The 18,542-nt window shown below is 39.0% G+C and overlaps 1 protein-coding gene across 5 annotated transcripts in view; it reads left to right on the top strand.

Annotated features, from left to right (window-relative positions):
• LOC137001977 (DENN domain-containing protein 4B-like) overlaps positions 1-17,439 on the top strand; it is a 44,565-nt gene extending 27,126 nt beyond the window's left edge. For all 5 annotated transcript variants that reach the window (XM_067361398.1, XM_067361364.1, XM_067361383.1 and 2 more), the window contains exons 10-28: positions 512-687; positions 1,172-1,272; positions 1,360-1,575; positions 1,858-2,003; positions 2,078-2,211; positions 2,945-3,059; positions 3,134-3,340; positions 3,427-3,555; positions 4,938-5,082; positions 5,160-5,294; positions 5,372-5,546; positions 7,088-7,355; positions 7,428-7,532; positions 7,633-7,808; positions 8,158-8,542; positions 13,600-13,699; positions 13,789-13,954; positions 14,051-14,109; positions 15,419-17,439. In XM_067361398.1, the coding sequence (XP_067217499.1) occupies positions 512-687; positions 1,172-1,272; positions 1,360-1,575; positions 1,858-2,003; positions 2,078-2,211; positions 2,945-3,059; positions 3,134-3,340; positions 3,427-3,555; positions 4,938-5,082; positions 5,160-5,294; positions 5,372-5,546; positions 7,088-7,355; positions 7,428-7,532; positions 7,633-7,808; positions 8,158-8,542; positions 13,600-13,699; positions 13,789-13,954; positions 14,051-14,109; positions 15,419-15,564 (3,084 nt within the window). In that variant the 3' untranslated portion in view covers positions 15,565-17,439. The remainder of the gene's footprint in view (positions 1-511; positions 688-1,171; positions 1,273-1,359; positions 1,576-1,857; positions 2,004-2,077; positions 2,212-2,944; positions 3,060-3,133; positions 3,341-3,426; positions 3,556-4,937; positions 5,083-5,159; positions 5,295-5,371; positions 5,547-7,087; positions 7,356-7,427; positions 7,533-7,632; positions 7,809-8,157; positions 8,543-13,599; positions 13,700-13,788; positions 13,955-14,050; positions 14,110-15,418) is intronic.
• The last annotated feature ends 1,103 nt before the right edge of the window (positions 17,440-18,542 follow it).

The following is an 18,542-nucleotide window of genomic DNA, read 5'->3' as shown; positions in this document are numbered from 1 at the left end:
CAAAATTTTTAGATATAAATGAGCAATTAAATTTTTATTATTATTTTTTTTTTTTATTCCTTGTCGGAAGCAAAACCTTGGAATTCCAAGAGAAAAATGTCAGAATTGTGGGATAAAAATGTGCAGTTAAATTATTATTATTTTTTATTCCGAGGCGGAAACATAAACTCAGAATTACGAGAAAAAAATCAAAATTATGAGGAAAAAAGGTGCAATTAATTTTTTTTTTCCAGAAAAAAAATGTTAAAATTGTGAGGGGGGGGGGAAATGATTACTTTATTTATTTATTTTTTTTTTTTATGTGGCGGAAACAAAAACTCAAAAATTCAGAGGAAAAAAGTCAGAATTGTGAGACTTAAACACAATTCTGAGAATAAGTCTAAATATAAACCTGCGATTCTGAGAAGAGAAGTCTGAATTATGATATAAAGAGTCACAGTTACCTTATTATGTGTCAGAAAGAATCTCCTACAGACTTTCCCATCTCTGACTGTCATGTGTTTCCTGTCAGATGTCGTTTCCCCTGCGCTGGTACTGCCCCTACATCCCCCTGTGCCCGCTGCGGATGGCAGATGTGCTGTGTGCGCCCATGCCCTTCATCGTGGGCGTCCACTCCAGCTACTTCGACCTGTACGACCCTCCGTCTGACGTGGTGTGCGTGGATCTGGACACCAACACCATTTTCCAGTGAGTCTTCCTGCCCGTTGTCATGGCGACCGGTGGATTTGAGCCAGAGGCTGATGGGTAACAGCTGGCACAAACCAAACCTTTCAGTCAGTGGGTGAACATCATCATATATGACTGGAGAAAACGCTGATCAAAAGTGACAGTAAAGACATTTACAATGTTACAAAAGATTTATTCTTTTGAATTTTCTATTCATCAAAGAATCCTGAAAAGGGTTTTCAACATTGATAATCATAAATGTTTCTTGAGCAGCAAATCATCATATCAGAATGATTTCTGAAGGATCATGTGACACTGAAGACTGGAGTAATGATGCTGAAAATTCAGCTTTGATCACAGGAATAAATTACACTTTACTATATATTCACATAGAAAACAGCTGATTTACACTGGAATAATATTTCACTGTTTTACTGTATTTTTGTGAGCAGAAGCTAATTTTTATCTGTTAATAATTGAATGCTGAACTTCCTGCTTCCTGCAGGTCTGAAGATAAGAAGCCTCTGTCCTGGAGGTCTTTCCCCAGGAAACATGGGAAAATCCTGCTGAACTCTCTGACCAATCTGCACAAAACTCTGGAGAAGAGTGAGTGAGCGCCTGACATCAGCACGCACGCTTACTGATGATCCTTTCATGATCATGTCATTTCCTGTTTTTCTGTCCGTCTGTCAGTCTACACGCCCGGGCAGGAGGAGGCCACGCTGGAGTTCCTGCTGACGGACTACGATCTGATCTACGGCCGTCAGAAGCAGCTGGAGCTGGAGATCCAGGAGGCGTTTCTGCGCTTCATGAGCTCTTTACTGAGAGGATACAGGTCCTTCCTGCTGCCCATCACACAGGCGCCGTCGGACCGAACCACAGACTGCAGCTCCCTCTTCAACCTGCAGGGTGCGCTCAACATCTGCACCATGAATCTTACTCTAATCATATATTCTCTCGATGAAGCGTAACACTGTCCTAACCAGACGCAGATAGCAAGAAGTGACGCGACTACGAGACGCCACTGCACTCGCAAACAAATCTATCAAATATCGCAGCCAATCAGAAGAGTGTGTGGGGGCGGAGTCTATGAAATATATAATAAAAATTATTATTTATAAGGCACATTATTAATATCTTTATAATGCATCATGTTCACTCCTAACCTCTGGAATGATCGTGCTTCCGCAGGTTTCCTGAAGTCACGTGATCGCACGCAGCAGAAGTTCTACACCCAGCTCACGAAGACGCAGATGTTCACGCAGTTCATCGAGGAGTGCTCGTTCGTCAGCGACCGTCACGCCAGCCTGGAGTTCTTCGACGAGTGCGTGCAGAAGGTCAGACGCTCACCTGCGCTCATGTGACCCAGCGGCCAATCAGACTCCTGCTTTAATCTGTGTCTGTCCGTCAGGTGGATGTGGAGAAGCCGGAGGACGTGCGATTGATAGATCATGACGAGTGTCACAGCGGCGAACACACGGTGTTCATAATGCCTCCGGAGGAGCCGCAGGAGCCCGACGGGTCAGAGTGTCCCGCACACTACAGGTGCGCTGATGATCACATGACCTTTATTACGCTCTACTCCTCTTAAACAGCTGAGGTCACTGTGCAGGCTTGTGGTTAACCAGGATTACCAATATTACTTATAAGCAATGTTGTATATTGTTTAATATTAACCAGCAGTCAAAGAGATATGAGAATGATTTCTGAAGGATCATGTGACACTGAAGACTGGAGAAATGATGCTGAAAATTCAGCTTTGATCACAGAAATAAATTATATTTTACTATATATTCACGTAGAAAACAGCTGATTTACGTAATAAAAATATTTCACAATTTTAACTGTATTTTTGATCAAATATATCCAGCTTTGGTGAGCAGAAGAGACTGAGACATTTAAAAAATCACAGTTATTTATTTGTTTAATGTAAATGTACCTGTTGTTTGGCAGAACTCTAAAGACACGTAAAAGCTTAATAAAGATTGATGTATTTTATGTCGCTGACTTCATTTTAATGGAACAGGAAGTGCAGGAATCAGTAGTGGCACATCCGACACACATCAGGTTACAGAAGTGCAGCGGCTGCTGAATGTGGTTTCATGGTGTTAAGTGTTACTATCACATCACTCACTTCCTCTTAATGGGTTGGTTCACCTAAAAATGTAAATTCTGTCATTGTTTACTGGCCCTCATGTCATTCAATCCCATGAGACTTTTGTTCAGCTGAATCAAGTTCATTTTCAGCTCTTCAGTTGTTGTTGTTTCCTGTGCGCAGCTACGACACGTTCCCGATCCTCCAGCCGGATCTGTTCGATCGGCCGCTGGATCAGCTGCGCACTCCTGCTAAAGGAAGTGCCCCGAGTAGCCCCGCCCCCCGCCGCACCAAACAGGTACGACCCGCAGGTGAAGATGACGTCACGGGGTCAGAGGTGGGTCAGCTGACGCTCTCCGCTTGTGTGTTCAGGAAATAAAGCTGGCGCAGAAGAAGGCCCAGAAGTACTCGACGGTGCCGGACATGTGGTCCAAGTGCCTGCTGGGTCACTGCTACGGCCTGTGGTTCATCTACTTGCCCACGTTTGTTAAAGCAGAGAGCGCTAAGGTCCGCGCGCTGCACACCGCATACGAGGTCCTCAAACACATGGAGACGCGGAAGGTGGTGCTGCCCGACGAGGTCAGAGTTCTGCCACATTATGACTGAAGCTGCTCTGAGACCACCTGACCCGTCCGAAGCGCTGATGTGTGTGTTTCCTGTCTCAGGTGTGTTACCGGATCCTGATGCAGCTGTGCGGTCAGTACGGGCAGCCCGTTCTAGCGGTCCGGGTCCTGCTGGAGATGAAGAAAGCTGGAATTACGCCCAACACCATCACATACGGATACTACAATAAAGTGACGTGGAGACGCATGTTTAATGAGATGATGCAGGGGTTCCCAAACGGGTTCAGGAGCTGATCCTAAAAATGTCACATTAAAATGAATAGTGTTAGAACAAAAAAATGTATTAAATCATAAAAAATGCCAAATAAAATAATAAAAACAATCTAATAATTAATTAAATTAAAATATTTAAATAATTAAAATAATATTTACTTAAACTTTATTAAAATATAAAATAATTTCTCAAACTAGGGTTCGTGAGTTGATGAAAAGCTGATAATTAATTAAATCATAAAAATGTGAAATAAAAAAAATGTTAAAAGAAAAACAATCAATTAATTAAATAATAAAAATGCAAAATTAAGTAATTATAGCAGAAAAAAATCTAACAAAATCTAAAATGAAATAATTTTAACAGAAAAAAACTAATAATTAAATCATTAAAAAGTAACATTAAAATTAATAAATAAAAAAAAAAAAAAATATATATATATATATATATAACAATTTACTATAAATTTATTAAATCATAAATTAAACCATCATTTCTTAAACTAGGATTTGTGACTTCCTGAAAAACTAATAATTAAAATAAATAATAAAATAAATAAAATAAATAAATAATTTAAATAATTAACATATTTACTAAAAATGTATTAAATCATAAAATTATTTCTTAAACTGGGGTTCGCGAGTTGATTAAAAAAGCTAATATTTAAATAAAAATGTGTAATATAAAAAGTTAAAAGAAAAACAATCAAATAATGAAAAATTACAAAAATGTAAAATTACAATAAATAATTTCACATTAAAAAATCTAATTATGAAATCATAGAAAATGTAATAAATAAATGATACAAAAAATTATAAAAATAATTTAAATCATAAATAAAATAATAATTGCTTAAACGGGTTCATGAGGTGATGAAATGCTGATTATGAATTAAATCATTACATAAACATTGTAAAAACATTTACTATAAATGTGTTAAATCATAAATTAAATCAAATAATGAAATCACAAAAATGTCTAATTAAAATAAATTTAAAATACAAAAGCAATGCATTCCTTAAGTCATAAAAATGTACCATTTAAAATAAATAAATAATAAAAAGCAAAACTTTTATAAAAAATTTAAATAATAAAAAAATACCAAGAACAATTACTAAAATTACATAAAAATGTAAAATTAAAACAATTAAGTAATAAAATAAAAAACACTTACTAAAAAGATCAAATATATTATTTGTTTAGCTGCATGTTGTGACAATTAGCCGTGAACGTAAAATATTAAGATTTCGGGGGTTCTTCTGAAGTTTGGGAGCCGCTGATGTAACGCACACATGAACAGCTTCTCTTTACTAATGCATGTGTTTCATTCTGCTGTCTGTAGGCGGTGCTAGAGAGCAAGTGGCCATCCACCAATCAGGGAGGGCGTCTTCGCTGGGCGAAGCTTCGTAACGTGATATTGGCCGTGGCTCACTTCAGGCAGCCAATCAAACAGCAGCACAGGAGCGCGTCTCTCGGTTCCCGCCCAGGTCTGAGCCCCTCCCCTCCGGCACATGATTGACAGCTGTCAGCAGCTTCACATTCTCACGTTCTCTTCCTGTTTTAGGAGATGTGCTGTCCAAGCCCCGCCCCTACTCGGCTCTGATTCGTCAGTCCAGCTGGAGCGGGTTGAGTGAAAGCTCCAGCCACGAGTCTCTGACCAAGAGCAACAGTCTGAGCAGCGTCCAGGCGTCAGGAAGCAGTGAGTGAGATCATCAACACTCCAGCGTGACCTTCCTGTTTCTGACGTCTCATGTCAGTGTTTGCTTTGTCTATCAGAGCTGAAGCTGTCAAAGAAAGCGTCAGCTGATGCCGCAGCCTCCCGCAAGCCTCCCGCCGGCCCCGTGCTGGTGCGCCGCAGCGACGTCTGCCTGTCCACCTTCTACAGGGACTGCGCAGAGACCGCAGACGCAGACGCAGACTGCAGGTGTCAGCCAGCCGAGAGGGACAGCAGGTGCAGTACTTTACCGTGTTAAACTGCAGCTCGTCACATCAACACTCATTCATTATAATTAGCTCTAATAAGACCGGCGGTTCTCGACCAGGGCCCACTAGAGGGACTCAAGAGGACTGAAAATGATTTAAAATAAGACATAATAAGCTTTAAAATAAGATAAAACAAGTAAAAATCAAGATATTTCTTATTTTAATTCACCCCCTTAACAGCAGTTTTTATCTGATTACAATAAAATTTAAATAAATAATTAAAAAATAAAAACAAGTATTATTTATTGAAATAAATGAATACATAAAAATGTAAAATTGAAATAAATAACAATTAAAACATAAGTTACCAAAAAAAACATTTACTAAAATTATTAAATCAAAATAAATAAGTTGCATGTAAATACAGTCAAAAAACAATTAATTTTAAAATTATAAAAATATTTTTTAAAAATTACTAAAATTAATTAAATAATAATAAATTAAAATTGAAATATATAATTACAATTAAAATATATACAATTTAAAAATAAAAACTACCATAAAACATTTACTAAAATTATTCATTAATAAAGATGTAAAATAAAAATTAAGAATTATTTTTAACCTAAAATGTTTTTACTAAAATTAATTAAATAATAAAATGTAAGATTACAAATAGTCAAAAAACGTTTACTAAAGTCAGCTAATTCATTAAAATGTAAATTTAAAATAAACAATTAAAAAAAAAACAAAAAAAAACAAATATATATATATATATATATAATATATATATACTTAAAATTGATTAAATAATAAAAATGTAAAATTAAAATGTATAATCAATTTAAAAATAAAAATGACCAATAAACATTTACTAAACTTATTCTTTAATAACAATGTAAAATTAAAATAGATAAACAATTTAAAAATATTATTTAAAATAAAAAGCATTTGATAAAATTAATTCAATCATAAAAATGTAACTTTAAAATAAATAAATAATTAAAAACTACCCCCAAAAAAATAATAAAAATTAAAGCTGTAAAATGAAACTACGTAATTCACAAATAAAAAGTAAAAAATAAATAAATAATTTTATCAAGTAAATAAAAAATGAACAATTTTAAAAAATAAAAATAAACAAAAAACATGTACTAAAATTAATTCAATGATAAAATATTTTTGTTTATCTTATTTTAACTGAAATTAATCACAAAAATCATAAAAATGTTACATTTGAACAATTAACAATTTGACAAATAAACACTTTTAAAATAAAAACCACCAAAATACATTTACTAACATTTTTTGGATCATAAAATGAATCATAAAAATGTAAAATTAAGATAATTTTAAAATAAACAACTGGATATAATTAGACTGATTTAGGGTGATGACCCAGGGGTCCGGGGCCAGCGGAGGGACTTCGTCTTGGAAAACCTGGAGTTAAAGTTTTTAACTTGCTGACAAATATCTTTCTAACCTCATTAGCTATTGTGTGAGTTCAGACAGCAGCTCATTGTTTCTGTGGTTTGAGGGTTTCCGTGTCGATCCGCTCGTGTTCTGCAGGTCTGCAGAAGTGAGGGAGACTCTGAACAGGAAGTCGGTCGATGAAAACTACAACAACGTTTCTTCTCCGAGCCGCGGACTGGCCGGGAAACTGCAGCAGCTGCTGACGCCCACCAGGAACCGGACATCAGTGCGACGGGCCGCCAGCGTGGACGACCGGCGGCCGGGAAACCCTCGCCGCACCTCCGACCACAAACCGTCACGGAAGAGTCAGATGGCCGAGAGTCTGCTGAAGGCCAAAGAGCGGCTGTATAACGCCACGTCTGAGGTGACCCCTGTCAAACGCCATCGTCATAATCATAATCACAGTATATGATCATAATCGTCTGTGTGTGTTTAGAGCTCGCTGTCTGTAGGGAGCGACATCGACATGACGGACATCCACACGCTGGCGGTTCCTCTCAGGAAGTCGTGGGATTCTGCACAGGAAGGGGCGGGAATTGAGGTTTGTGAAGTGAAGGTAACACAGACTGACATCATGTTGACGTGTGATGGAATAAGAGCAGAGTGTGTGTGTGTGTGTGTGTGTGTGTGTGTGTGTGCAGGTGCTGATGTCGAGCTGCTCGCTGTGCCGCAGCTGTAATTCTCTGGTGTATGATGAGGAGATCATGGCGGGCTGGTCATCTGACGACTCCAACCTCAACACCACCTGCCCGTTCTGCTCCGCCCCGTTCGTCCCGCTGCTGAACGCCGAGATCTGTGACATGGGGCCCGTCTGCAGGTCTCACACACACACACACACACACTTTTTATGGGGACTTTCCACAGATATAGGAAATACCTCAAGTTGTGCAATAAGACGCAGTTGTGCTGCTTCATATTTTTGAGGAAACAGTGATTTTATTTCTCAATTCTTTGAATAGAAAGCTCTTTTGTAACATTATAAATGTCTTTACTGTCACGTGAATCCATTTAATGCCCCCTTGATAAATATTTACTGACTTTATTACTGACCCCAAACCTTTGAACGGTCACAAAAATATGAAGCACCGTGACTGTTTTCAACATTGATAATAGTGTACAATACTGACTATATCATATGGAATCACATTGTATGATCGTGTGTGTAGTGCCGAGCGCAGTCACCTGAACTCAGAGGATGATCTGGAGAACTCCATCAGGCCTCCTGCTGGCCGGGACGACACACTGCAGCACCTGTGCAACGGCGTCAGAGAGACCGACTCCAGCTCCGAGACCAGCAGCCAATCAGAGAGCAGCAGCCTGGTGGGCGGAGCCCCGCAGGTGACGGTGGCGTACCTGAGCCCGCTGGTGCTGCGCAAGGAGATGGAGAGTCTGCTGGAGAACGAGGGCGAGGCTGTTCTCTCTCAGGTCCAGCTGCTGGACAGTCACTCCATCCTCTTCTGGAATCTGGTGTGGTACTTCACGCGCCTCGGCCTGCCCAGTAACCTGTCGCAGCTGCTGAGGGCGTCTCCGCTGACCGCACGGCTCACGCAGGTCTCACACACACACACACACACACACACCTGTCATACCTGCAAACCCATCGCATTTCTAGAAAGCACAGCGGCATTGTATACAGGGGTAACCGCTATATTTCTGCTGTTCCGTAAGCCAGTGTTTATTCCCTTGACGAATCATTTTTGTCAGTTTTTGTCAACATTTTTTCTCTGACGAAAATGAGACAATAACTAAATATTAAGGATCCCCGCACATGAGAAGTGGAAAAAAACTGTGCATGATTTACTATTTCGTTCCCTCGATTTGCTCAATCGTGCGCAAGATTTACTAGTTCCTTCCCTCGATTTGCTCAGTCGTGCGCAAGATTTACTAGTTCCTTCCCTCGATTTGCTCAATCGTACGCAAGATTTACTATTTCGTTCCCTCGATTTGCTCAGTCGTGCGCGAGATTTACTATTTCGTTCCCTCGATTTGCTCAGTCGTGCGCAAGATTTACTATTTCGTTCCCTCGATTTGCTCAATCGTGCGCGAGATTTACTATTTCGTTCCCTGGATTTGCTCAATCGTGCGCAAGATTTACTAGTTCCTTCCCTCGATTTGCTCAGTCGTGCGCAAGATTTACTATTTCGTTCCCTCGATTTGCTCAGTCGTGCGCAAGATTTACTATTTCGTTCCCTCGATTTGCTCAGTCGTGCGCAAGATTTACTATTTCGTTCCCTCGATTTGCTCAATCGTGCGCGAGATTTACTATTTCGTTCCCTCGATTTGCTCAATCGTGTGCAAGATTTACTATTTCGTTCCCTCGTTTTGCTCAATCGTGCGCAAGATTTACTATTTCGTTCCCTCGATTTGCTCAGTCGTGCGCAAGATTTACTATTTCGTTCCCTCGATTTGCTCAATCGTGTGCAAGATTTACTATTTCGTTCCCTCGATTTGCTCAGTCGTGCGCAAGATTTACTATTTCGTTCCCTCGATTTGCTCAGTCGTGCGCAATATTTACTATTTCGTTCCCTCGATTTGCTCAATCGTGCGCGAGATTTACTATTTCGTTCCCTCGATTTGCTCAATCGTGCGCGAGATTTACTATTTCGTTCCCTCGATTTGCTCAGTCGTGCGCAAGATTTACTAGTTCCTTCCCTCGATTTGCTCAGTCGTGCGCAAGATTTACTAGTTCCTTCCCTCGATTTGCTCAGTCGTGCGCAAGATTTACTAGTTCCTTCCCTCGATTTGCTCAGTCGTGCGCAAGATTTACTAGTTCCTTCCCTCGATTTGCTCAGTCGTGCGCGAGATTTACTATTTCGTTCCCTCGATTTGCTCAGTCGTGCGCAAGATTTACTAGTTCCTTCCCTCGATTTGCTCAATCGTGCGCAAGATTTACTAGTTCCTTCCCTCGATTTGCTCAATCGTGCGCAAGATTTACTAGTTCCTTCCCTCGATTTGCTCAATCGTGCGCAAGATTTACTATTTCGTTCCCTCGATTTGCTCAATCGTGCGCGAGATTTACTATTTCGTTCCCTCGATTTGCTCAGTCGTGCGCAAGATTTACTAGTTCCTTCCCTCGATTTGCTCAGTCGTGCGCAAGATTTACTAGTTCCTTCCCTCGATTTGCTCAATCGTGCGCGAGATTTACTATTTCGTTCCCTCGATTTGCTCAATCGTGCGCGAGATTTACTATTTCGTTCCCTCGATTTGCTCAGTCGTGCGCGAGATTTACTATTTCGTTCCCTCGATTTGCTCAGTGGTGCGCGAGATTTACTATTTCGTTCCCTCGATTTGCTCAGTCGTGCGCGAGATTTACTATTTCGTTCCCTCGATTTGCTCAGTCGTGCGCGAGATTTACTATTTCGTTCCCTCGATTTGCTCAATCGTGCGCGAGATTTACTATTTCGTTCCCTCGATTTGCTCAGTCGTGCGCGAGATTTACTATTTCGTTCCCTCGATTTGCTCAATCGTGCGCGAGATTTACTATTTCGTTCCCTCGATTTGCTCAATCGTGCGCGAGATTTACTATTTCGTTCCCTCGATTTGCTCAATCGTGCGCAAGATTTACTATTTCGTTCCCTCGTTTTGCTCAATCGTGCGCAAGATTTACTATTTCGTTCCCTGGATTTGCTCAGTCGTGCGCAAGATTTACTATTTCGTTCCCTCGATTTGCTCAATCGTGCGCGAGATTTACTATTTCGTTCCCTCGATTTGCTCAGTCGTGCGCAAGATTTACTATTTCGTTCCCTCGATTTGCTCAGTCGTGCGCAAGATTTACTATTTCGTTCCCTCGATTTGCTCAGTCGTGCGCGAGATTTACTATTTCGTTCCCTCGATTTGCTCAGTCGTGCGCAAGATTTACTAGTTCCTTCCCTCGATTTGCTCAGTCGTGCGCAAGATTTACTAGTTCCTTCCCTCGATTTGCTCAGTCGTGCGCAAGATTTACTAGTTCCTTCCCTCGATTTGCTCAATCGTGCGCGAGATTTACTATTTCGTTCCCTCGATTTGCTCAGTCGTGCGCGAGATTTACTATTTCGTTCCCTCGATTTGCTCAGTCGTGCGCGAGATTTACTATTTCGTTCCCTCGATTTGCTCAGTCGTGCGCAAGATTTACTAGTTCCTTCCCTCGATTTGCTCAGTCGTGCGCAAGATTTACTAGTTCCTTCCCTCGATTTGCTCAGTCGTGCGCAAGATTTACTAGTTCCTTCCCTCGATTTGCTCAGTCGTGCGCAAGATTTACTAGTTCCTTCCCTCGATTTGCTCAGTCGTGCGCAAGATTTACTATTTCGTTCCCTCGATTTGCTCAGTCGTGCGCAAGATTTACTATTTCGTTCCCTCGATTTGCTCAATCGTGCGCAAGATTTACTATTTCGTTCCCTCGTTTTGCTCAATCGTGCGCAAGATTTACTATTTCGTTCCCTGGATTTGCTCAGTCGTGCGCGAGATTTACTATTTCGTTCCCTCGATTTGCTCAGTCGTGCGCAAGATTTACTATTTCGTTCCCTCGATTTGCTCAATCGTGCGCGAGATTTACTATTTCGTTCCCTCGATTTGCTCAGTCGTGCGCGAGATTTACTATTTCGTTCCCTCGTTTTGCTCAATCGTGCGCAAGATTTACTATTTCGTTCCCTGGATTTGCTCAGTCGTGCGCGAGATTTACTATTTCGTTCCCTGGATTTGCTCAGTCGTGCGCAAGATTTACTATTTCGTTCCCTCGATTTGCTCAATCGTGCGCGAGATTTACTATTTCGTTCCCTCGATTTGCTCAGTCGTGCGCGAGATTTACTATTTCGTTCCCTCGATTTGCTCAGTCGTGCACGAGATTTACTATTTCGTTCCCTCGATTTGCTCAGTCGTGCGCAAGATTTACTAGTTCCTTCCCTCGATTTGCTCAGTCGTGCGCAAGATTTACTAGTTCCTTCCCTCGATTTGCTCAATCGTGCGCAAGATTTACTATTTCGTTCCCTCGATTTGCTCAGTCGTGCGCGAGATTTACTATTTCGTTCCCTCGATTTGCTCAGTCGTGCGCGAGATTTACTATTTCGTTCCCTCGATTTGCTCAATCGTGCGCAAGATTTACTATTTCGTTCCCTCGATTTGCTCAATCGTGCGCGAGATTTACTATTTCGTTCCCTCGATTTGCTCAGTCGTGCGCGAGATTTACTATTTCGTTCCCTCGATTTGCTCAATCGTGCGCAAGATTTACTATTTCGTTCCCTCGATTTGCTCAATCGTGCGCGAGATTTACTATTTCGTTCCCTCGATTTGCTCAGTCGTGCGCAAGATTTACTATTTCGTTCCCTCGATTTGCTCAGTCGTGCGCGAGATTTACTATTTCGTTCCCTCGATTTGCTCAGTCGTGCGCAAGATTTACTAGTTCCTTCCCTCGATTTGCTCAGTCGTGCGCAAGATTTACTAGTTCCTTCCCTCGATTTGCTCAGTCGTGCGCAAGATTTACTAGTTCCTTCCCTCGATTTGCTCAATCGTGCGCGAGATTTACTATTCCGTTCCCTCGATTTGCTCAATCGTGCGCGAGATTTACTATTTCGTTCCCTCGATTTGCTCAATCGTGCGCAAGATTTACTATTTCGTTCCCTCGATTTGCTCAATCGTGCGCAAGATTTACTATTTCGTTCCCTCGATTTGCTCAGTCGTGCGCAAGATTTACTAGTTCCTTCCCTCGATTTGCTCAATCGTGCGCGAGATTTACTATTTCGTTCCCTCGATTTGCTCAATCGTGCGCAAGATTTACTATTTTGTTCCCTCGATTTGCTCAATCGTGCGCAAGATTTACTATTTCGTTCCCTGGATTTGCTCAGTCGTGCGCAAGATTTACTATTTCGTTCCCTCGATTTGCTCAGTCGTGCGCAAGATTTACTATTTCGTTCCCTCAATTTGCTCAATCGTGCGCAAGATTTACTAGTTCCTTCCCTCGATTTGCTCAATCGTGCGCAAGATTTACTATTTCGTTCCCTCGATTTGCTCAATCGTGCGCAAGATTTACTATTTCGTTCCCTCGATTTGCTCAGTCGTGCGCGAGATTTACTATTTCGTTCCCTCGATTTGCTCAATCGTGCGCAAGATTTACTATTTCGTTCCCTCGATTTGCTCAATCGTGCGCAAGATTTACTATTTCGTTCCCTGGATTTGCTCAGTCGTGCGCAAGATTTACTATTTCGTTCCCTCGATTTGCTCAGTCGTGCGCAAGATTTACTATTTCGTTCCCTCAATTTGCTCAATCGTGCGCAAGATTTACTAGTTCCTTCCCTCGATTTGCTCAATCGTGCGCAAGATTTACTATTTTGTTCCCTCGATTTGCTCAATCGTGCGCAAGATTTACTATTTCGTTCCCTGATTTGCTCAATCGTGCGCAAGATTTACTATTTCGTTCCCTCGATTTGCTCAATCGTGCGCAAATGGCGATTTTGGGAAGAGATCCAGTCAGATTATAAACTAATTAACATTTTAGTCAAAAGACTGTGACTAAAACTAAATCTAAAATTGCTGTCAAAATTAACACACAAGACTGAAATTGCATTTTAATATCAATTCCGGTGGATCAAAAAGAAACGAATGCCTTACATTTGTATGTGTGTGTGTGTTTGTCTCAGGGGTCAGAGGGCGTGGCGGTGCGCGTCAGGCTGATGTGGGACACTTTGACCCCGGACATGGAGCAGTGGCCGCCGCTCTACATGCTCTGGAGGATTCACAGTAAGACAGTCTCTGTTTAACTAGTGTAAGCTGGTTCAGGTTTAGTTAACATGTTCCACAACCAGCTTGATCTTCCCGTCCTCCTCTAGGTGGCGTCCCAATGCGTACCTACACCTGGCGGCATCACAACCATCCCTTCACCCTCAGCTTCCTGGAGGAAGTGCTGCGATGGGTCGGCATGAACGAGGTACACAAGGCCATCACGCTCTTCCTGGATACTGTTGCTAAGCAACCAGGCACTCCTCGGATACAGAGGTGAGACGCTGGAGACGGTTAGGAGGGTTTGGACCTGAGTGAGACTCAGTGCTGATGTGTGTGTGTGTGTGTGTGTGTGTGTGTGTGTGTGTGCAGGAGTCTGTACAGAGAGATGCTCTTCCTCACGCTGGCTGCTATGGGCAAAGATCACGTCGGTGAGTCACACAACTAAACCACAGATCAATATTAACCCTTATAGGGTCTTTTTAGACCCTCTTTGTCCAAATGACATGAAACTTTGTACAGTTGTTAACACTTTCTATGTCTACAAAAAAAATAAAAAATTATGTTATTGTAGTAAAAAAGTCACATTCAGGGTCTTTGGGGTCTCCAGACAAAATATAATATTGTAAAAAAATAGTTTTTTAAAAAAATCAAATGTAATTTCACTGTTTATTAATGTTTTTACTTCATATTTGTGCAGTTTTTGAAGGATTTATCATATCTTTTACATTTATATAAATAAATAAATAAATATTTTTTTAAATAGTTTTTTATACAAAAACAGCTTTTTATGTCAAATTCACTTTATAAAGACCCACATTTCTAACTTTCATTCATGGGGATCACATGGATAATTTGACATGGTTTAGTGTGAGATTTTCGCCCATCTTTTGGAAAATCCAGTTTTAAAAGTGAAAAATGATCACTTTATCCAGCAGATGCTGCAGAGCTCCACTATTTGCTGTTTGACTGACTGAGAGACTCTTTTCACAAGTATTTTCAGCTGGATTCATGTCTAAATATTATGACAATAAAAGCTACTTTTTGACAAAGTTTAGCATTTTTTTTTGTACTGAAAAAACAAAAAAGTTTCTCAAAAATGTTGATTTTGAGGATGAATTTTGTCAATTTTCTAAGCGGTCTCATCATAATGTAACAATATTGAAAAACTGGTTGTTTTTTTTCCATTACAAAAAAATGCTAAACTTTGTCAAAAAGTAGCTTTTATTAATTGTGATTTAATAATATTTAGATATGAATCGATTGAAAAATACTTGTGAAAAGAGTCTCTCAGTCAGTCAAACAGCAAATAGTGGAGCTCTGCTGCCATCTGCTGGATAAAGTGATCATTTTTCACTTTTAAAACTGGATTTTCCAAAAGATGGACAAAAATCTCACACTAAACCATGTCAAATTATCCATGTGATCCCCATGAATGAAAGTTAGAAATGTGGGTCTTTATAAAGTGAATTTGACATAAAAAGCTGTTTTTGTATAAAAACCTATTTAAAGAAAAATATGAATTTATTTATATAAATTTAAAAATATGATAAATCCTCCAAAAACTGCACAAATATGGAGTAAAAACATTAATAAACAGAGTAATATCAGATTCAGCACTGACATGTATGATATGAACCCAGCGCTGGATCTGATATTTTGTTAATCTGTGTGTGTGTGTGTGTGTGTGTGTGTGTGTCTGTGTGTGTGTGTGTGTGTGTGTGTGTGTGTCACCTGCAGCTTCGTTCGATAAGCGCTATAAGGCGGCGTTTGTGCGCTTGACTGGATCTCTGGGCCGAGAGGAGCTGCGGAGGAAGAGGGTCCAGCCTCCCAGTCCTAAAGCCGTCGACTGCAGACGCTGCTTCCTGCTGCCGCTGGAGTGCTGAAGGCCACTTACACACACACACTCACACACACACACTCTCACACTCACTCACACAAACACACACACAATCCGCTCCGTATCGTCATGTCTTGCTATCTGCCTTCTCACACACATACACACACACACACACACAGTCTAACTGCTTCACTGAAGACGCCCACGTGCTCCGCTGTGCATTATGGGAATGTGCGATCCTTCCACCAGAAACTGCTTCCGTATCCCACAATGCTGAGCAAACTGACGCCCCTCAGACACACACTTCCTGTCTCCACTATGGAAGCCCAAAAACATGCTTTTGTAAATCATAATTATGACGTAAAACGTCTAAATTATGAGATAAAAAGTTGAAATTAGGACTTTTGGAGTAAATTATGACTCAGTTTTGACTTTTCATCTCATAATTATGATTCAGTATGTAATAATTTGGACTCTTTATGTCATAATTCTGATTTACATAAGCATGTTTTTGTGTGTGAGGAATGTTCTTCCACTGAGGGTTTTTAGGATATGACGACACGGAAGCGTCTGGATTTACCTCGTTTATTTCTGTTGGGCTTGATTGTGTTGATTTAATGGAACTCAAATGACAGAAAGCATCATGGGAGTCTGTTTAGATCGTCTTGCACTGGAGTGACGCTTTGAGCTCGTGTTCGTGTCAGATGTTTCCCGACCAGCCTTTCTTCCTCCTCCTCATCATCATCATCATCATCATCGCTCTGCGTCTGCACCGTGGACGGGATCGTGTGGCAGCGGGTGAGGACACGAGTCAGTCGTGAGCCATGTTAGTCACGTGATCTTCAGCTGCTGTTCAAACACGCGTCAGTCATTTAAACGGGTTTAATGTGATGATCCGTGACTTTAGCAGCTCCACGTTTCCTTCCTGCTCCTCTAGAATCACGATTTTACCAGCGAGACGTTATCATCAAACACATTCACCCCCAAACGCTCAGTCATGTGATCAGCAGGTCATTTAAAGGGAAAGTTTGTCTAAAATCATCATCAAGAATACAGTATAAAATTAAGGAAATGGATGCATTCAATCCTGTAAATCACAATTCATTTAATTTAAACAATTGCAATGACACGGATGATGGTTTTCATATTTTTTGAGCGTTTTGGAGGTAAATGTGCTTGATTTTCATGACATTGTGTAAAAAATAATCTGATAACACTTTACAGCGGTCTCATTTGTTAATGCATTAATTAAAATGAACTATCAATTAGCAATTTACAGCATTTAACAATCCTAGTTAATGTCGGTTAATAACATTTCTTCACAGTTAGTTCATGTTTACAGTGCGTTCACTAATGTTTACACATGCGAGTTATGATTTTAATGATGCGTTAGTGAATGTTGGTTTGAACCGAAACAGACTGAAGGTTCTGGCTCCGCCTCTCTCCCGATCCGTGTGTTTCTGTGTTCGTACGAGTAAAATCAGCCGTGATCCGTGTTTAAACCAGAGGAAGCGCTGCAGGATTTACGCCGCATCATTTAGTCTTAAGTTCATCAGTGAGGAAATGAACCTGCTAGAAGAGTTTCGATGGCATTAGAGGAAATGATGTAAGAGGAAGCTGTAGTTTCTGCTCTCATTCACTGCAATAACCTGCAGATTCACTGCAGAGACGGACGCTTCGTTTTTAAAGTTTAAAGAGAAAAGAGATTATAAAGCTATATTTAAGTTTTACATGTTTGCTGTGGTAATTTATATTGATGTGACCTTTGACCTTTGTTGTGAATGTTTTGGTTTTTTTGTTTTTTAAGAAAAGAGTTTTATGAACCCTCATTCTCAGAGTCTGTGTTTCCTTCAGCAAAACTTCAAGCACATCAAATATTTCAACCGTTTTACAAGATGATGTTTCTGAAATTAGACACGAGACATTTGATATGTTTATTTACACATTTTTTAAAGGAAATTAGAACAAAATATTATATTACATATAATGTATATATAATTTGTTCAGGATATTTGGTATTTTTATATATACATTTTATATAAGAAATTAGGTAATATATATAATTATATATATAAAATACAATTTGCTCAAGGTTTGAATATTTTAAATATTTATATTTAGCATTTATGATGATTATGAAATTAGCACATTTCATATATTTTTATATACATGTATATATGAAATGTATATATAAAGAAATATATATAATTTGCTTAAGACAATTGGTATTTTTATATACACATTTTTATAAGAAATTAGAACAAAATATAATATTAAATATATATATATATATATATAAAATTTCGATATTTGATATTTTTATATATACATTTTATATAAGAAATTAGATAAATATATATTTATATATATATAAACATACATTTAAACATACAAACATTTGCTCAAGATGGGATTTTTTTATATATATTTAAATATTTATATATATTTCGCATTTTATAATTATGAAATTAGCACATTTCATACATTTGTATATAAATGTATATATAAAGAAATATATTTATATATAATTGGCTTGAGACAATTATATTTTTATATGTACATTTTTTTATAAAAAATTACAACGAAATATATAATAAACACATATATATATATATATATTATTTTGGTCAAGACATTTGATATTTTTATATATAAATTTTATATAAGAAATTAGATAAATATAATACATATCATTATATATACATACAATTAGCTCAAGACTTGATTTTTTTATATATATTACATTTTTTTTAATATTTATATATTGCATTTTATGATGTTTATGAAATTAGCACAATTCATATATTTTATATACATGTATATACAAAGAAATATATATATAATTAGCGTGAGACAATTTATATCTTTATATGTACATTTGAATTATAATTTGCTCAAGAAATTTGAGATATATATATATATATATATATATATATATATATTAAAAGTTTTATGAATGCACATCAGATATATTTTATATATGCATTATGTATATAAACATATTATTATTTATATGTTTATATG

The sequence above is a fragment of the Chanodichthys erythropterus genome, chromosome 2 (genome assembly GCF_024489055.1).
Source record: "Chanodichthys erythropterus isolate Z2021 chromosome 2, ASM2448905v1, whole genome shotgun sequence".
NCBI classification, from domain to species: domain Eukaryota; kingdom Metazoa; phylum Chordata; class Actinopteri; order Cypriniformes; family Xenocyprididae; genus Chanodichthys; species Chanodichthys erythropterus.
The sequence above is the reverse complement of the archived record's forward strand: the minus strand, read 5'-3'. Positions and strand labels throughout refer to the sequence as shown.